The sequence below is a fragment of the Psittacula echo genome (genome assembly GCF_963264785.1).
Source record: "Psittacula echo genome assembly, chromosome: 1".
Taxonomy (NCBI): Eukaryota; Metazoa; Chordata; class Aves; order Psittaciformes; family Psittacidae; genus Psittacula; species Psittacula echo.
This window is the reverse complement of record NC_137735.1, coordinates 45,268,648-45,288,128: the sequence shown is the minus strand read 5'-3', so window position 1 is coordinate 45,288,128 and position 19,481 is coordinate 45,268,648. Positions and strand designations below refer to the sequence as shown.

The following is a 19,481-nucleotide window of genomic DNA, read 5'->3' as shown; positions in this document are numbered from 1 at the left end:
GTAGTTTGTAGCCTAGGAGTAACTTCCAGAGTCCTTGTTCTGTATGTCTGTGATCTCAGCAAACATCGCTCTGCTTAGTGAAAGCAGCAGTTAGTTGGTGATAGGGGAGGATGCTGTTCCTGGTGTGCATTGTCTGGATTTGTTACATCTTTCCATCTCTAGGGAGGAAAACTGCTCAGACTGACTCATGTGAGATGTGGGCTGCCGTGTTGTAAATTTTGTTGTAGATTAGGAAAGAACAAATATGAAGAGAGAGTGCAGTAAAGATCTTAGACTGAAGGAGTTTAAGGTATTTCATGGCCATTTGCACTCATATCAGCAGAGTATGAAAAAATTACTACTTTAGATTTATTATTTGTGTATATAATAACTATAATGGATTGTAGTATAAATAAATATTTAATAAATACGTATTATAATTACATGGATTGAATTTTGTAGTCATTTACTGATATTATAAATTTTATCCAGTGAGTTGAAAGCTAATATAAAACAAACCCCCAGACATTATTTCAGTCTGTGAAGACACTGGATCTGATGTTTCTGTATGACAGGAGGAAATACTTCAAGCTAATAAATCAGTCATGGAGCCAAAGGCTAACTGAGAACTTACAGAAGGCTCCTTTACATCCTTTCCTAGTTATTTCACTGTATTGGCTTGATTAGCTGTTTTCACTCAAATCTAGAAGTGATTTTGGCCTGAGAGATACTTAGCAGTTGCAGCATCTGTTTTTATATTAGTACAATATTAGCCTTTATAGACACTGCTTAAAATTGGGCAGGTTCTCCTTAGGTACCGAATGTGAAATAACTCTTCACCTCAGGCTTGAAAATGTCTGTCTTAGCCTGACTTTCTTGTTAGTGATGGGACAAATAAAAATTAGGCTGTCACTATTATGTGGTTCCTTTGATGCTTCAGCAAATTTCTCTTGCCATCTCTCCAACTGTGAAGAAAATTTTTATCACAGCTGGTATTCAGACTCTGGAGAGACATTGTTTCGTACTTCAAGCTGCATCCAGCATTTTTCTTACATGCAGTCTCTTTAGGTTTATTTAAGTGAAGCTAATTTCTCTTATTACTCAAGAAACAAAGACAACATGCACCTATGAAAGCACTGATTTCTGAGGTTTATTTAATCCTTAATTGCATGCCCTGAGAAACTCTGAGCCTCATGGTTGATTGTCATACAAATTCTGTTGGGTATTCATCTTGTGTTCTGGATTTTCCACTCTGAGGTTTAGAAGGAATCCCCTATGCTCAAAGGAGCTAATTGAGGTTTTCCTTTTAGTGTTACTCAAATGTGTGGCTATTGCTTCATAACTAAGGGTTCCTTTGTGACATGCTTGATTTTTTCCAACATGAAGAAGTACAAAAGTACTCAAACTGGGTGGGTTATAAAGTTTAATATGTCAGCAAGATGACCTTGAATACTTACTGTCATACTTGATGCTAGTAATCCTAAAGAAGCTTTTTGCAATAGTTATGTAGATAAATTGGTCTGTGCTTTTACCATGAAGACAGATCCAGTTATTATTATCCTTAATGATGTAACAAAGCTGATGAACAACCTTTTTGCATGTGTTATCAGAAGGAGTCTTTCTGGGATGAACTGTTTGATTCTTCACTGCTATGAAGGCATATTGTCTAAGTGGAAAAGCTACGTTTGTGTTCCTTTGCTAACTTTTGCGTAATCGTAACATTTTGAGAAAGCTGCTTGAATTTGTTTTCCCCCCCGAAAGATAAGGTGTGTTTTTAAAGGTGTCCTACATTATAACTTTTCTTAGCACTCTGTGGATTGTTGCATTAATGTCTGAGTTCCTTTGTTGCAGTGGTTTGTATTTTTTGATATGTAAGTTAGAAATAGTTGCTTTATCATTCAGGTTTCTACAAATAACTTCAGTTATTGAAAAGATTTAATTAGCTCTATAAAAAGTGATCATCTTAGGAAATGATTCTAGCCTTTAGTATTATTTTTAAAGTATTTTCTGTATACAAAGTTGCATTTAATTCAAGTCTAAGAGTTGTTTTTAAAATAGTATCAGCTTTTCTGGATAATAGGGCTTCAACTTCTGCCCCTTTTTATCATTTAAAGACAGCCAAATAACTTTTAATAAGCAGATTTTGTACAGTATGTGGAATTTTCTTATGCATGATAGCATTTTATGACTAAATTTAGTTCTGTATTCATTTTACTAATGTGCTTTTGAGAAAGCTTAATCTGGGAAGGTTTTCAAAATTGACTGTGAATTAGTCAGTCCCACTTCATTGGAATTGTCGCCATTGGAGACGTCTGATTCTGACAGATTGGTGTCATAAGCTGTGTGTCTACTGTCTCATAGTCACCAAATTTTCCACCAGTCACTTTTGATGAAGGCTATTTTGAAAGAGTAGTTACAGCAGCTCTTTCAAATGCATCATAGGGAACATGCATGTTAAACACAATAAGACTGCTAATGAAAATACTGCTGTCAGTGCTATCACTTTTGTGATTTGTTTGTATGCCAGTAACATCTTTCTTTACCCTGCTTAAGAAGCATTCAGCATTTTTTTCTTAAAAAGACAATACAAAAAATCCCAAGCAGCACCAATAAAAGACGAAGCAACACAAAGTGAGAATGATTTGAATACTGTGAAGGTGCTTTCTATATTGACAAGACTCTGTTACAAAGCTTGTGTTGTGCTGTAGGACAGAAGCATCTAAGAATGACATTAGCTGCCCTGATCCGTCTCCAGCCATATGGTACTATTCATAAGGTGGCTGTATATGATGGCATTAAAGTAACAGATGTCAGCCACATCTAGTGAGGCAGGCACAGGGAAGATGATTCTATGAAAATACCAAAGTAATTTGTCTTATCTTCTCTGTGTTTGGAGGGTGACTTAGTTTTGTGTGATTGTTTTTTTTTACACCAGTGTGAGAGACAGATCAATAAAACAGGCTTTAGTAGCTGTGTTTTCCCCATGTAGCATTTTAAAAGTAGAATACATGGTGTGTTTCCAGAGTCTCAGAAACAAACCATCCCTATAAGGCACATGAAACTCGATTTCTCAAGCCATGGCTTAAATCTTGCTCATTAGAAACCTATATTTCCTTAAAAATGGTTGTAGCTGAGTCTTGGCAGCTGCTGTGGTATTAAATCAGGTTCCAAGAAAAATGATCTTTATCAGCTGTGACAGACAAACGTTTGTGGGATTTATTAAGTGTTTGGCCTTAAAACTGAATTACTAAAATGTATTTACTTATAGGTGCTGTATTAATGATCTCAGGCTATATATGGACCAGGTTTTCCTTTCTTTTAATGCAATTTAAAGGAGGTTAAGTTTGGCAGATATTCTCTGTAGTCCATTTGTGGTGCTTAAGCAGTTACTTCATATTTTTTAGGTGTCTGTAAATTTTTGTACAGTTTATCAGCAAATGAAAGACATATTTAACATACGTACAACTGGAATTGTGAAAGAAAAATACAGTCGTAGGTTACTGGGAGATAGCAAAATTCCTGTAGTATTTTGATGCTGTACTTATTTCCCAAAACTGTTTACTTAAAACTACATTGCATTCCTAAGTGTCTGAAAATAAAAAGTTGGGGCAGGAACAGAAACTGTTTTAAATGAACTGTTGGTTTAAAAAAAAAATACATTTAGCTAATATTCCAAGAAATTGTTCCTTGAAAGGTAACTGCCTTCAGTTCCCCCCAAACCTCCTGATTAAATAATGTCTGTTGAATTCTGTTTATGTGTGACTGATTGATTGAAACAAGTGTTAGAAGTCCTGTTTAAACAATAGTTTTGAGTTGATTAATTGTTAGGTGTTTTTAAAAGATATGCAAAAAAGAAAGCGATATAAAAAAAGCATGAATTTGAGTGGTGTGTTAGGTGATAGAATTCATTTCTATAAACTTAACTGATAAACTGTAGCAGTGAAGAACACATTTGAATGTTTTCTTTTTTTTTTTTTTTTTATTGTTTATACATTAATTTAGGCTACAGAAAGTGAGGCTGGTGATATGGATCTCAGTGGGTTGCCAGAGACAGCAGTGGATTCTGAGGATGATGATGATGAAGAAGACATTGAAAGGGCATCAGATCCTTTGATGAGTAGGGATATTGTTAGAGACTGCTTGGAGAAAGACCCAATAGATAGGACAGATGATGACATTGGTAAGTGTTGCAATGTAGTAAAATACTGTTAAACTTGTTCTCCACCAAAAAACCATGAAAACCCAAAAACCTTTTGAGCTTGAGGTTTTATTTTAATCATTGGCTTTTGTAGTCAGTAAGTTTAGTGTTTATTCTGTAAAGTGATTCATAAATGCCATAAATACAGCCAGTGAATTGAGTACAGCCAAAGAGGAGGAAAGCACATGTAATATGGGTGGTAGAAAGGTCTTCCTTCTTGGAGATATTCAAAAACTGTCTGGAGATAGTCCTAGGCATGCAATTGGCTGTAGGTGGCCCTGCCTGAGCAGGTGGGTTTGACCAAATGACCTCCAGAGGTTCCTTCCAACCTCAACCATTCTGTGATTTTGCATAAACAAAAACTTAGGAAACAAATACTTTCAGATCAAGCTGAATGCAAAAATGCCTAGCATTTAGGGCATATAATCCATCAGCAGGACTACTAAAAAAAATTGAATTCTGTAGTTATGGACCACATAAAAAATGAAAATACAGGAGAAGTTCACTGTTGAGTACAAGTGCAACTCCAGTGCACACATAAGACAGAGCAGCAGTAGTCACCTTTAAGACAATAATCCTGTCTGGTTCATCCAAAGGGAATTTTCTGAATCTGCTGGATGATGATCAAGTGCAATTTACTGTTAAGTCGAGCCTAGGAAGGGATGGCTTTACCAAGGAACTTGCTGTTTTGTGAAATTTTCCTTCTTAGTGTCTTTCTGTGTTTTATTTAGGCCTGTCATAGTCTTAAGGGAGTTATTGCTGTGGCTGGAGTATTACAAATATCATTGATTGTATTCAAAGCTCTCAGTTACATTACAGTTCTTCCATTATGCTGACTTTTACTTAGCAGAGCTTCTATTGATGATATGACCAGCCAGTCTGTGTCTACAGAATACCCAGTAATTACAACAGGCCACTGTATATGATTTATTAGTATACAGAAACGATTGTGCAGCATTTTAGCTTAAGTAGCCTCAGGCATCTTGCTGAAGAACTGTCTTTACTGCTCTTTGTTGTTTTGACATGCATGACTCAGTGGGCTTTTTCTCCTTCAGAACAACTACTGGAATTCATGCATCAATTGCCTGCTTTTGCCAACATGACAATGTCAGTGAGGAGAGAGCTCTGTGCTGTAATGGTGTTTGCAGTTGTGGAGAGGGCAGGAACTATTGTACTAAACGATGGGGAAGAGGTCAGTAGAAGTGGCTTTTGACTCTCCTATTATACCAAACATCTCCGATTCCACAGAGTTAAGGTCCCCTTTTGTTGCCTAAAAAAAAAAAAAAAAAGTAACATTGAGCAGGTACATTAAACCTGTTTCTGTTCTGGATTATTTGAAAGCTTTTGTTTAAGCACTCACACAACATTTCTTATGCAATAAAAACATAAGAAAATATTCCTTATGATGTAAAAAATGGTTCCTGCCTAATGGAGCTGATTCTGAGAGTTTATTATTTCAGTGTTTAAGTGGTGTTTTAAAACTTTTATTTTTATTCTTTTACAGTCTTACATAAACTCTTAAAGATAAACTTAAGATCCCAATTTTTGTAAACTGGAAATAGCTGCACATTGAAGGCAAACTAGCTTATAAATGTTTTTAATAGGTACTAAAAAGTAACTTTTCCTTTGGAAAAATGGTGAGGGTATTATCTATATACTACGATACTACAATGTTAGGTGGTTCAGTCTTCATGTATCCTGTGACATTTAATTTGTAGCTGGATTCCTGGTCAGTCATTTTGAATGGCTCTGTGGAGGTGACGTACCCTGATGGAAGAACAGAGATACTCTGCATGGGGAACAGTTTTGGAGTTTCCCCTACCATGGAAAAGGAATATATGAAAGGAGTGATGAGAACCAAAGTGGATGACTGCCAGGTAGAGTGTTGTGCTGTAATATGTGCAAAATCACAAACATGTAGTCATATTGCGACTCGATATCCAGATGCAGTTTTATTTTAAACTGCATATATGTAAAATCTCCAGTATATAACCCTGAACAATACCTGGAAGTATGGCACCTGAATACCCAGTCTGGGAAATTGAATTCTCTTCATCTGGATAAGGATCATTTTGGATGAAGAGGTTTGTCGACGTGCTTTCTCCAGAACTTGAGGTCCAGAAGCCTGATGCATACATTCATATTCAGTCAGAAGAAACACTGTTATTTCCTTTCAATTAAATATCTAAGTTCACATAAAAAGACAGTTCACTGTTGCCCAAAAACGGAGACAAAGGTTTAAAATTTTTAATAAGTTATAGAAGTCAATTTATAGTTTGTACAGTATTTTCTTTTTCTAAATTGTAGTGGGTGCTTTTAATTATATCTGCACAGTGCAGGTGCTAGGAATATTCATTTATTTTTGCACTTTTTCTTGGCTGAACAGATGATCATAGAAAATATTTTTCCTGCTCTATGCTTTAATCCAGAAATAATTTGTTTCTGTGTGCCTGCACTTATGTAATTGAATAAGTGTTAGTTTTCTTAATGACTGACTTTACAAGAAAAACAAAAATTTTTTACAGTAGCAATAAATGCATAGGTTTTCTCTTCAGTGTCTTTAACCCTTCTAGATACCACACAAAAGCTTGCATGGAGAAAAAAAGTACCAGTTAGGATACTGAGCTTCATCTCCAGCAGAGGGGAGGTCAAAGCTGCTAAACAAAAATGGCTGATAATGCTAAATCATTCTGCTCTGATGAATCTTGGTCTCTTCTAACTGGAAGATTGTAGTGGAAGTACTGTGGTTGTGTATTTATCTGCTTACTACAGCTGAACTGCTGTAAAGACAAATTTGGCTCACTGAAACTACTTTATCTTGTCTATTAATAGAGTACTTGCATCTTAAATCTAAATGCTTTTTGGAAGATTTTACATTTTAATACTGGTGCGCGATGATTCTTTCCAGTTTGTTTGTATAGCCCAGCAAGATTATTGTCGCATCCTCAATCAAGTGGAGAAGAATATGCAGAAGGTAGAAGAGGAAGGGGAGATTGTGATGGTGAAGGAGCACAGGGAGCTTGATCGCACTGGAACAAGAAAAGGTCACATTGTCATCAAGGTAAAAGCAAAAGAGAGAGTGTCTTGCAAAAGTCTGTGTTCTAGAAGCTTAACTTGGCAAGTTAGGTTCAGGGTTTGGTCATATATAGGTATATTGTAAAATATATATTTGAAAATAGTTAATAATTATGCACGTTGATAACCACATGATTTCTATAGAAATTAATTACATAATTTTTTTACATTTCTTATCACAATGGCTAGGCTGTTACATTTGCTTATCTATAGGTCAGCGTATGCCAGGATTCTTTCTAGTGTAATACCTCTTAGGTATAAGAAACCAAATTTGCATTTGTTGAAAATCTGCTTTAATAACTAAGATTTTTTTTTTTATTTATTTTTTTTTTTATAATAGGGAACAGCTGAAAGGTTAACAATGCATTTGGTGGAAGAGCACTCTGTGGTAGACCCAACATTTATAGAAGACTTCCTGTTGACATATCGGACCTTTCTTTCCAGCCCAATGGAAGTGGGCAAAAAGTTGTTGGAGTGGTTCAATGACCCCAGCCTCAGGGATAAGGTTGAAATCCCCTGAATTACATACTTGTTACCATTTGCATTGAAATATAGGCTATTTGTATCCCTTTTTGTGTCTTCAAATTTGAGCATCTAAGTTCTGTGTTTTCCATATATAATACCACTTGACACAATTTGGCAAATACTTTATGACCTTTTATAAAAAGAGACAAGGAAATATAGTTAATATATTGTTAAGAATGTGTTGAGCCTTACAGAGCATTAAAAATTCCCAAACACAACCCAGATACAACAGAGCAATCTTTCCTAAACAGAACTGCCATGATGGAAGAATAAGGCCTTGTATATCCAGTTTTGGCACCCTCTCTGTTGAGGCTGTACTGGGCTTCAGTTTTGCAGTGTAAATGCTTTATTTTCACTCATATACAACTTTCTCACATGTAAAAAAAAAAACCTGGTAAAAATTTCAATTTCCAGATACTTTTTTAAAATTTGAAACAAATGGAAATATATGAATAAGTTTTAAAAAAATCAACTTTTATTTAAATCTGAGTATTTATTCTAGAAATGCTGGTATATCTGCGCCTCGGAGGAAGGCTTTTACATTTGGCAGAGAGGATGGGCTTTGCAGCTAATATTGTTTAGCATGGACTTGTTACAGATTCAGAGCTGTAATGTTGTGGTTCATCTTTAACTTATTTTTCTTGCCCTCCAATGGATAATCCCCTCAGCCTCTGTAAAACCATGAGCCAGCACAGTTGCTGGCATCAGGTCTGAAAACCTGCAACTAACAAAGAGTGACTCTTTGTTCTGCCATCTCAATAACTAGCCCTTTTTTTGTCATCCGGTAGCACTAACAGAAAAGCAAGAGTCAAAGAACAGCTTGGGACAAGTGCAGATAAGCAAGTGGGGAGGAAGGACTCTGGAAGATTTTTGCTCCTTTGTGTTAGGGGCTGATAGGCAGTGAGGAGAGGGAAAGGATAAAACTATCTGAGAATGATCAGTAATCAGACTGGGACCTTTGAGACCCACCCTTGCTGATTATTTTGCCCCGCAGCAGGGTACTTTACAGCTTTAATCCTCTTCTAATGCTGTTCCTGGTTATGACATAGTAGCATTCCTCTGTAAGTCACCATTCAAGCCTTTCCAGTGCAGTGTCATTTGGGTGTACGTTAGTGAATTCCAACTTTGAAAGCAGCATTGATACTGAAGCTGTCACTGTAGTGATTTAAAATATATTACATAGTACAGCTTGTAACTTCCCAGCCAATTTTGGAAATGAGCCTAAATTTAACCAGTCAGTGCCTGGATTTTCCAGGGTCATCCACATTAATGAAAAACGCCACAGATGTTTAGGAGAAAGGAAGTTCATCTTCAATTTCAGAGGTGGAAAAATCTCAAATATGTCAGAAATGCTCCCCCTAGCCTACATCGCTGTGGCTGGGAGCTGCAGTGTGTAGTGCTGTGCAGTTGCCTTCTGTTAGAACTCTCGGAGTGCTTGATTAGTTAGGTCAATAAATTTGATATTTCGTCTGAATTCACTTGCTTTTCTGGGGTAAAAGGCAAACTATGAGAGTGTATCTAAGGGTGGCAGGGTTTGGTTTTGGATGCCTGGTGTCAGACCTTTAGCATAAGAGGCTGCAGAGGTTTAGATTTTGTGCAGATGCAAAGAACAGACAGGGGTTAGCTTTAGCTTATTAAAATTTGCATGAGATCTTGTTCTTAAGCTCATTTTTAAATTTTTAGAGGTTTTCTCTTGCTAATTTGCTTGCCCAGCATAACAGAAGAAATGCAGCTGTATTTTTAGAGAGAACTTTGAGTGGCACAACTGCTTTGGATTCATTTTTAAAATAGCGTGAATCAGTATTAATTCAAGATATAAAAATTTGTATTTTGTCAGGACAAGTGCTGCTGATGTTCCAGGTCAAATTGCATATGAAGCTAAAATTTAATGGTGCAAGCATGTAGTTTTTAAAAATACAGCTCTTATTTTGTGGCTTTACCTTCAATTGATAGTATTCTTCTAAGGTGTTTTCCTAACAGATACCAGCTAAGATCCTTCTGAACTTGGTAATTATAGTTGCTTGGGAGGTAGTAGGGGTGGAGAGAAGGGAAGAGTAGTAAACTGAAAGATTGACTGTAAGGAAAAGAATTGCATTTATTCATTGTTAAAACTTCTGCTTCTCACAATATCTTCTTTTTCCTGTTTCTAAACATACAATAGCTCTTTTACAAAGGTAACTGCTTAATAAAGTTAGCAGTGGCTTATCTAAAGATTTGTGAGATTCAGAAACCAATATAAAGCAGTATCAGAAGCTTTATGATCGTGTGCTTGAAGAATTAAGCAGATTTGGAAATGTACATGAACAGGAAATTGTTGTAATAAGTCAGAAATTGGTCAAACTTGTGGCCTTGTACCTGTGTGTCCTGTTCTGTAATCAGATTTGATACAGCTAGTGTTAATTTTCTAACTCACAGTATTCTTGATGGAGTACAATATACAATTGCTTATAGAAGTGAGAGCAACTTTAATACATAATTCATTCTGCCCTCAATTGCATATTAGTAAAGTTAAGTTGAGGGAGAGGGGAGGGGAGGGGGAGGGTGTGTGTATACATAAAAAATATTTAGGATTCCAATGGAAATTTACAGGGACTTTAAGGAGCAGTATAAAAAAATCAAAACCTTGGCACTAGTGCTGTTCTGGTTATTCCTACAAAATATTTATATTCTTGATTAATTTCCAGGTTACACGGGTAGTATTGTTGTGGGTGAACAATCACTTCAATGATTTTGAAGGAGATCCTGCTATGACTCGATTTCTGGAAGAATTTGAGAACAATTTGGAGAGGGAGGTAAGTGAGGGGTTTGTTTTCTGACAATGTGGAATGGCAGGGAGTAGACAGGCTGTTGTTATATATAACCCAATTTGCTTTTCTCTTGTAGAAAATGGGTGGACATTTGAGGCTGTTAAATATTGCTTGTGCTGCTAAAGCTAAGAGAAGATTGATAACCTTAACAAAGCCATCTCGAGAAGCCCCTTTGCCTTTTATCTTGCTGGGAGGGTCGGAAAAGGGATTTGGAATCTTTGTTGACAGTGTAGATTTTGGTAGCAAAGCTACAGAAGCAGGCTTGAAACGTGGAGACCAGGTATGTAGTATTTTAAAATGTCTTCCCTCCCCCCGCCCCCCTCCCCCTGCCCCTTCACTAAATAAAAGTAACATTACCTCTTTGTGGTTTTAGATACTGGAAGTGAATGGTCAAAACTTTGAAAACATTCAGCTGTCGAAAGCCATGGAAATCCTTAGAAATAACACTCATCTGTCTATCACTGTGAAAACAAATTTATTTGGTAAGCTTGTGTGCACTTTTTATTCTAATTTCTGTTCTAATTTAGATGGAGTCTTAAATTATTATTTTCAATAGTTTAAAATAGTTTTGTTTGAGACAGTTTTGTACTGGGGAGAATAGAAAAAAAGCACCTTGCAGGTCCTGAAATACCTTAGTTCATATTTGAAGAGAAAAAAATTTATAAATAGGGTCTGACATGAAGTGACCTAACTCTCACAAGTGCATGTTTCTGGTTTAAGAGGAACTATTGTGACCATTTAGCTCAAATTTATAAAACATGCTTGTAGATGGAACAAGCCTTTCCTGAGAAAGAAGCCTCTTGGAATTTCAGCTTGTCAGTGATCTCAATCTGTCTGCTGAATTTGCTCATAGTTTTTCAGTCTATGCCGCAAGATTAATAAAAACTTTCTTGTTAGCTAGGTAAAAACAATCTTGCTACCCTCTGATTCTATTCGCTTCACTTCTTCCTCTAACAAGTACTAAAGCAGTCATGAAGGAGCCTTTAAGGAGGTCAGGACCTCAGCATCATAACAAGTAATAGTTTGTGGGTTTTCTTTGCTTTTTACCACAGAATACTTGAGTTTATTTATATAATTTAGTGATTTGTTCTCCAAATATCTTTTTCAGGATCAGGTTCTTCATTGCAAATAAGTAGGGCAGAACATTACCACAGGATGTCACTTCACTAACTGATGGTTAAATATGCTTAGGCTATTTCTGAAAGTCATTTGTCAAAGCTTTTTCCTGGGGATTTTTTTTCTTTGCATTGAAGATTCTAATATTTCAATTGTCTTTAATGATTAAGGCATTTCTTAGTATATCTATATACACTTGTTTCACCATGCTTGTTTCTCTGTGTGTAAGTTCTGTGTTAGCATCCTTCACACACTAGATTTTTGAATCTTATACTGCTTTTGTTGCTTTATGTATTATTTATATTTAAGTATATTTAAGATATTAAGATAAGTGACAATTGCTTCAAAAGTTGTTTTTTTTCTAAGTTTTTAACCTTGTTGTTCTACTGCAAATACTGAAATCACAACACAGTAGAATCTTAAAACAGATAACTTTCAGTGTTTCAAGTATTCCTTAATCCTAAACAGAGTTTCATTTTCTTTTAACAGGAATCTGTGTCTAATTTGTCTCTCCAGCCTATTTGACAGTAGTTATTGGCTCAGATTACTCTCCTCCACTTTTATTTGCATGTCATATTTGAAGCTTTTGAATTCTCTTGGTTATTTGTTGTGTACCTTTAGAGATAAGTGAATATTAAGAACAAAATTAATAAACACATCATAGTAAAACCTAGCTCATAATACTCATCCTTAGCTAATTGCACTTGTTCCCCACTTCTGCAATTCCTTGGGTTTAATTATCAGTTTTCATTTATTATTACAAATCATCAGATGAGTTTTCCATTTATATATGGAGGCTTGATCTCCAGCTGAGTGTTGTATGATTTATTTAAATATATCAACACTTCCTTGAAGGTAAAAGTTTTAGTAGAAGAAATACTTCACAAATTCCTCAGATATTTCTGCTTCAGAAATGCCTTTTTGCTATGAAGCTATGGGGAGCTTGAGAGGTTTTTTTGTATATCTGGCAAATGAACACAACAGCCCTGTCAAACGTGCAGGATGTCTCAATAGTCTCATACTTCCTTATATTTTCCTTATGACTATTGCAGTTTCCCCTCTGATTTCTGATTTTTTTTTTCTTTTGGTCCTTAATAACTTATTTTGTTGCTAGTTAGCTGTTTAAGGCCTCCTTAAACAGAACATTTCCTATCTTGTTTTGATCTAGTGTGCTCTTTTTACATGTACTACTATTCTGCAGAAGCCAATATCCTTAGCTTGAAAAGTCAGTCCTTCTGTTGGCACTGTCCATGCAACCATGTGGTCATCTAGTGTATTTCTATTCTGGGCTGGGCTGATTTATTGATATACTGATTCATACTACAGAAAATGAATGTCCTTTTAAAAATTTAAATGTTTTTTTAAGTCTTGCATCTAAATTAATTTAATACTTGAATTGACAGAATATCCTAATTGATTTTTTTTTTTTTTTAATGTTTAATATTGAACTGGTCTGTTGTGCAGAGCTTTCTTTTACGTTTTTGTTCTTCTTTCTGCCCTTTTTCTGTATTATGTAGTTTTTAAAGAACTCTTAACACGGTTGTCAGAGGAAAAAAGAAATGGAGCTCCCCACCTGCCTAAAATTGGTGACATTAAAAAAGCAAGTCGTTATTCCATCCCAGACCTTGCTGTTGATGTGGAGCAGGTAATAGGATTAGAAAAAGTAAATAAGAAAAGTAAAGCCAACACAGTTGGGGGAAGAAATAAATTAAAGAAGATACTTGACAAGACTCGAATCAGTATTCTGCCTCAGAAACCTTACAAGTGAGTTTTCTATTTCCTCTTAAATGTGCTTTGTGTTAAATTTTAATAATTTGACATGATACTTGTAATTTGTCATGATGCTTTTTAATTTATTAATGCAAACCATTCTTGCACCTAAAAAAATATACTAGAAAATACTAATCTGGTTATTTAAATGATCATAGACAACTAATAATGCAGCTCCTGACATCAGTATGGACATATTTTACTTCTTATGAAGTGATAACACAAATACTTTTTAATGTAATTTACTGTTTTCTTTTAAGGGGTCTGAAAGCATCCCAAGCACTTAATTTCAAAGTAACTCTGCAAGCAGGTTTACTTGCAAATGGTTGATAGGAGAAATTATTTCAATTTATCCACATTCCAGTGATTTGTCAGAATTTTGTGTACTGCCATAAGGGAGACTGAAGTTTAACTTGGATTCATTGATAGATTTGAGTATTTTTTTAATGAAAGCTAAATATTGTATCTGATATCTTTTATTCTATGAACGCATTTTAGAAATCGCGTTCTGGTAAGGATTGTTGAAAATAATAGAAGAAAGAGTTTTATGATTTTATGGGAATCTGATTCTTGGCCAAGGCAGATGGCATCAATTGGAAAAGTTAATTGTAGAGGGTAATTGATGTGTAAATCTGTTTCTTTTTCATGTCCCATTGAGGAAGAAATCTATTCTATGTAAATTCACTAAAAGACACTTGTGCTGAAAATCTAGGACTTTTTCCTGGTATTACTTTAAAAAAAAGTTTGTTTAACTAATGTTAGGTAATGTTAGGTATTCCCAACTAAAGCAATACTGTTCTGAAACATTATAAATAGAATACTAGTAATAAAAAGGTTAAATTGGATATGAATTATTATATCCAAGTAATGGATATTTCTTAAATTGACAGAGATACCTTTCAGTAGAGGAGAATATGTAAATCTTCTCTTTGTATTGTTTGTCTTTAGAAAGTTTTATTTCACTGGTTTTATGTTTGTTCCTCTGATGGGACATGCATACTGTTAGGTGTGATTTTTTTTGCTTTGTTCACCACTGTGCACAGCTTTGGCATAAAATTCTCTTGTTGGTTTTCTTTTTTTTTTTTTCTTTGATTCCCTTCATTTTTGCACTTTTTCTGTGCAGGGACCTCTTTGGGTAAGACTTAGAAAAACAATACACTTGACCTATTTTCTTCTCCTCTTGCTAGCTTTACTTCATGTGTTACGTATAGTAATTTGTCTGCAAAGCTTGTTGACATTCAGTTGTTTGTGTCTATGGTTTCTTCATAGAGATGTGTAGCTGTATGTAGACTGTCATCTTTATGCTTTTTTTCCCTATTGTGTAGAAAATTCTGTCGTGTTTTTCCTAATAATTAATGGTATTGCATATATTAAGGGGTATCACCTATTCTCATGTGTATTTAAATACCAAAAATCAAGACAGATAAAAAAGCTGATTTACTCATAATTAAAGTAGGAATTTAAAGACTTCATTTCATAAGCTAGCTGACTCATGAAACTGTCCACCTTTTCTTGAATGTGAGTACTGCGGGTCTCCAGTGCCTTCAGAATGTATCCACATAAAACCAATCTTTAAACTAGAATTAGGTCACTCTTAGATGGAGCTTGTCTCTTTGTGAGACACTAAATCAGTATCAGGTGAATCAGTTTGAGCAGGACATATAATGCCTTCCTTCAATCTTGCTTTTTAGTCAAATAATGTCAAGTAACTTCCTGACCTGAGCAAAGAGCACCATTTACTCTGCATCTACTGGGAAATGTTCTCTCCACCAGCTATGAGGCAGCTCTTGAAGTGTTCTTTTGGTTACAGACTCCACTTGAGCTCTCTTCATTCTTTACTCTTCTAATGCATTGTGGTTTTGTGGGCTATAGGCTCAGTTGCTCCAAATAAGGATTAAACACAACCTCCACCTCCATCTCTAGCAGAGTTCTTGGTCTATAGTGCCACATCCCAAACAAAGAAGCAGCCCCCCTCTCTCCTCTCTCTTTGCAGCCCTGCAGTGGGGTGCACAGTATACTGCATTTTGAAGGAATAAGCATTCAGTGACCTCTGCCTCTCTGTTATCTCTTCTGTCCTTTTGCAGGAAACTTAGTTCTTAGTTAATGCTATCTCCCTGCATGGCAAATGCATGCAGGAAGGAATGGAAATGCCTTTCCTTTTAAACCATAATCTCCTGTCACCAGCATAATCACAGAATCACAGAATCCGGAGGGTTGGAAGGGACCTCAAAAGATCATCTAGTCCAACCCCCCTGCAAAAGCAGAGTAACCTAGAGTACATCACACAGGAACTTGTCCAGCCGGGCCTTGAATATTTCCAACGTAGGAGGCTCCACAACCCCCCTGGGCAGCGTGTTCCAGTGCTCTGTCACTCTCACAGTAAAGAAGTTTTTCCTGATGTTCACATGGAACCTCTTATGCTCCAGTTTACACCCATTACCCCTTGTCCTATCACTGGACATCACTGAGAAAAGCCTAGCTCCATCATCCTGACACTCACCCTTTACATATTTGTAAACACTGATGAGGTCACCCCTCAGCCTCCTCTTCTCCAAGCTAAAGAGACCCAGCTCCCTCAGCCTCTCCTCATAAGGGAGATGCTCCACTCCCTTAATCATCTTAGTTGCCCTGCGCTGGACTCTCTCCAGCAGGTCCCTGTCCTTCTTGAACTGAGGGGCCCAGAACTGGACACAATATTCCAGATGCGGTCTCACCAGGGCAGAGTAGAGGGGAAGGAGAACCTCTCTTGACCTACTGACCACACCCTTTCTAATGCACCCTAGGATGCCACTGGCCTTCTTGGCCACAAGGGCACATTGCTGGCTCATTTTACCTAAGAGCAGGGGCAAGTCCCTTATGGGACTTGAGGTTTTCTAGTGTTGCTATTTGTGTCTGAAATTTTTGGGGTTCATTTCTTGTTTGCATAAGTTAGAACTTGCTCAGATTCTGATTTAAGTTTTTAAAATAGTGTAAAGTGAGTGTTACATAAATACTTTCCAATCTAGGATAAGAATGCTTGGAATCAAGAAGAACTTTAGAAACATTGCTTTCTGTTTTAAACTAGCATTTGTCAGTTGATCCACTTTACTGAAGCTGCCTTGGTAATGATGCACAGGATAGAGATAAGGTCATATAAAACTGACAAACAGTGAGAGGAATACATAATGCAAATGAAACTATTAATATAAGGGGGAGGGTCACATTGTCTTAATTTGGTTTTAATTTAGAGAAAATTCTGGTGCTGGCACATTTATGAAATATGCAAGAAAGTTGTTTAGAGCCACCAGAAAGCACTTTGAGGTTCAGGGGCTTTGGGAGGTTTTGTTTACTTGGGTTTTTTTTGCATGTGGAATGGTTCCTACTTGAAAGACAAGATATCAATTCCTGGGAATGCTTATAGTTGTAGTGAAGACTTATTTGCTTGTGGCTTAAAATAAAAGTGCTGTGTGCTGAGTTGATCATCACTGCTTGTCACAGTATTTTGTGCTTTATGTGGAAGTACAAAAATACAGATGTTCAGATTCAACTTAACTGCTGATTGAGAATGAATCCAAGAACCTTTTTCCAGTGGACTTAAGTGTTTATCACTCACATGGCTTGGAGTGTACGCTTTGTAATTGTCAAAAAATGGGCCTAGCAGCTCCTCAGAGCTTAGTGGTGAGCATGAGGATCTTCTGGCAGTGTGAGCAGGCAGATCTCATCACTTTGGACATTCAGGTGCTACTGGCAAAGCGAGACAGCAAGCACTGTTGTCTGGAGAATTTTAACTTCTAAATAGTGATTACTGTACTAATAATTGGAAGTGTGAAAATGTAGTGATATAGATGTCCCTACATCTCTAGTATAGACCAAGCTCTGGATGTCTGTAAATCCTGACTGTATTTCTTTCTGGACACAGTGACATTGGAATTGGCCAGTCTCAAGATGACAGCATTGTGGGACTGAGGCAAACAAAGCACATTCCTCCTGCTTTACCTGTCAGCGGAACCCTGTCATCCAGTAATCCTGATCTACTGCAGTCTCATCACCGCATCTTAGACTTCAATACTACTCCAGGTAAAGATCTGTTTCTGTTGTTGCCCTTGACCTTATAATTTCCTTTCATTGATCTCATAGTTTTGGTTTTTCTTTATGGACTTCCAGAGTCTGCAGATGCATGTGAGTTTTTATTAACTGTATGTTGTAACCCCCTGATTAGCCAGATAGATACTAATGCATTAGGGTTTATTGCATTTGCTCCAATATACTTTACGCAAATATATTAGACGTCTATTATTTAAATATGTTGTATACAGAGTGCCTCTTACTGATGGAATACTCTTGGCCATAAAACTTGCTTTGCTTGGTATTTTATAATTTCCCTGATAGATCAGTCTTTGCAAGACTGCAGTATTTTCAAATAGCGCAGTAGATTGTTAGCTTACAGTAAAGCAAGAGGGCACTGGACTGGGACCTGCATTTCAATCTTTTTCTGAACAGACTTACATGATCTTGTACCACATCTGTAAGGGGCAGAGTTTCAAAGTTCCCTGTTAGTCACCCTGTCTTACATCTTTATGCTGATTTTTTTTTTTTATATAAAGTGATTTAAAATCCCATTCAGAAATGGATTAAAAATGAACACATTTAGCAGACAAGAACAAAGCATGGGGGGAGAGTGATGGAGAAAAAGGGGGGAGAATTCAAGAAACTTGAGAGTGTTATCTTTTAAGAAGGATTTAGCTGAAGATCCTGGTGGGGTTAGGATTTGGGCTTTTATCTGACTGCAGGAAGGTTCTTAGTGGGAAACCTCTGAGTTAAGTATCCAAATCTTTGCTGTTAAAATGTAGCTGCTGGAGGAGGATACGGTGATGGTAGCTGTACAGATACTTGGCTATTTTAGTCTAATCTTTAAAGTATTTCTCAAAAGTAGAGCTGAAAATTTAGTGCCCTCCTGAGCCTGAGGGATTTCAAACCTTACCTAAAGTGACAGTGCTTAAACATCAGCCTACATACAAGCCATACATACAATACGTGCAATCATCATTCTCGAAACTGTGATGCTGAGTATCACCTCCGTTATTTTAGGGCTAGAGAACACTACAAGAAGGTGGTGTATGATTTTTGTACTAGTGCCTAAGACTGATCCTGAGAGAGTCTAACTTCTCATCATCACTTTAGCTATTAATGAGTGAAGATTCTTTTCTCCAGCTTGCCATTTACCTAGACCAGACAGTTCTAGGTAATTAATGTACCCCTAATGCTGAGTACAACACTACAGCTAATTTCCAGAGCTGTGTGCATCACTGTCTCCCACAGCTTGAACAAACTCCATTAATTGATAAGGAAAGCCATTATGGTCTGAAGATCCTTCAGTCACAGATGGAGTTTGGATAAATTTAATAAATGAATGATGTTCTACTGTTTGCTTTGAGGAAAGGAGATAAATAATGGTGTAATGCTGTTGCTCCAGTGTTAATAGCTGCTTTCACATTGTCTTTATAGAAAATGTATTAAGTAATTCGAGCTTTATCATTTAAAAAAAAAGTTTGATTTTTTTAATTTTGCTTAAAATTTGGCAAATTTCCACACACTGAATATTTTTAAAGCAATTCACAAGTATAATTTTTCCTTAAGGAGGGGAAAGCAGGACTAAAATAAAAGACATATACCTTAACGTGCCTTAGGGATGGTTGCATTGTAGATAGAAGAGTTGAATTACATATTCAACTTTGTATACTTTACGACCTGGAAAACAATTAAAGCCTTCAATTTTAATTTCTTTTATTACTTTGGTCTAAATTAAAGATGGAGGCAGCTCGTAAGAAATTGAATGCACTGGAGAAGAAAGGGAGAAGTGGTATAACAGCTGTCCTTTGAGGCTTTGGGGAATATCCCTCAGGACAGAAAATACAACTTGGTATTTTGGAAGGGTATTTTATGAGGAGAAAATAAAAACAGCTTAAAATATGCAAAAAGTCTTTTTAGTTTCTCTTCTGATTTGCTCAGGCTTTTTCAAATATACTTTTTAA

At 36.3% G+C, this 19,481-nt stretch overlaps 1 protein-coding gene across 1 annotated transcript in view; it reads left to right on the top strand.

Moving 5' to 3' along the window:
* The window catches only part of RAPGEF2 (Rap guanine nucleotide exchange factor 2), a gene marked incomplete at both ends in the record, with an annotated part of 190,703 nt that overhangs the window by 149,069 nt on the left and 22,153 nt on the right, over positions 1-19,481 (top strand). The window contains 10 exon segments of the mRNA XM_080620366.1: positions 3,982-4,159; positions 5,233-5,369; positions 5,896-6,054; positions 7,086-7,238; positions 7,593-7,757; positions 10,462-10,569; positions 10,661-10,864; positions 10,958-11,066; positions 13,218-13,464; positions 17,369-17,526. Coding sequence (XP_080476492.1) covers positions 3,982-4,159; positions 5,233-5,369; positions 5,896-6,054; positions 7,086-7,238; positions 7,593-7,757; positions 10,462-10,569; positions 10,661-10,864; positions 10,958-11,066; positions 13,218-13,464; positions 17,369-17,526 — 1,618 coding nt within the window.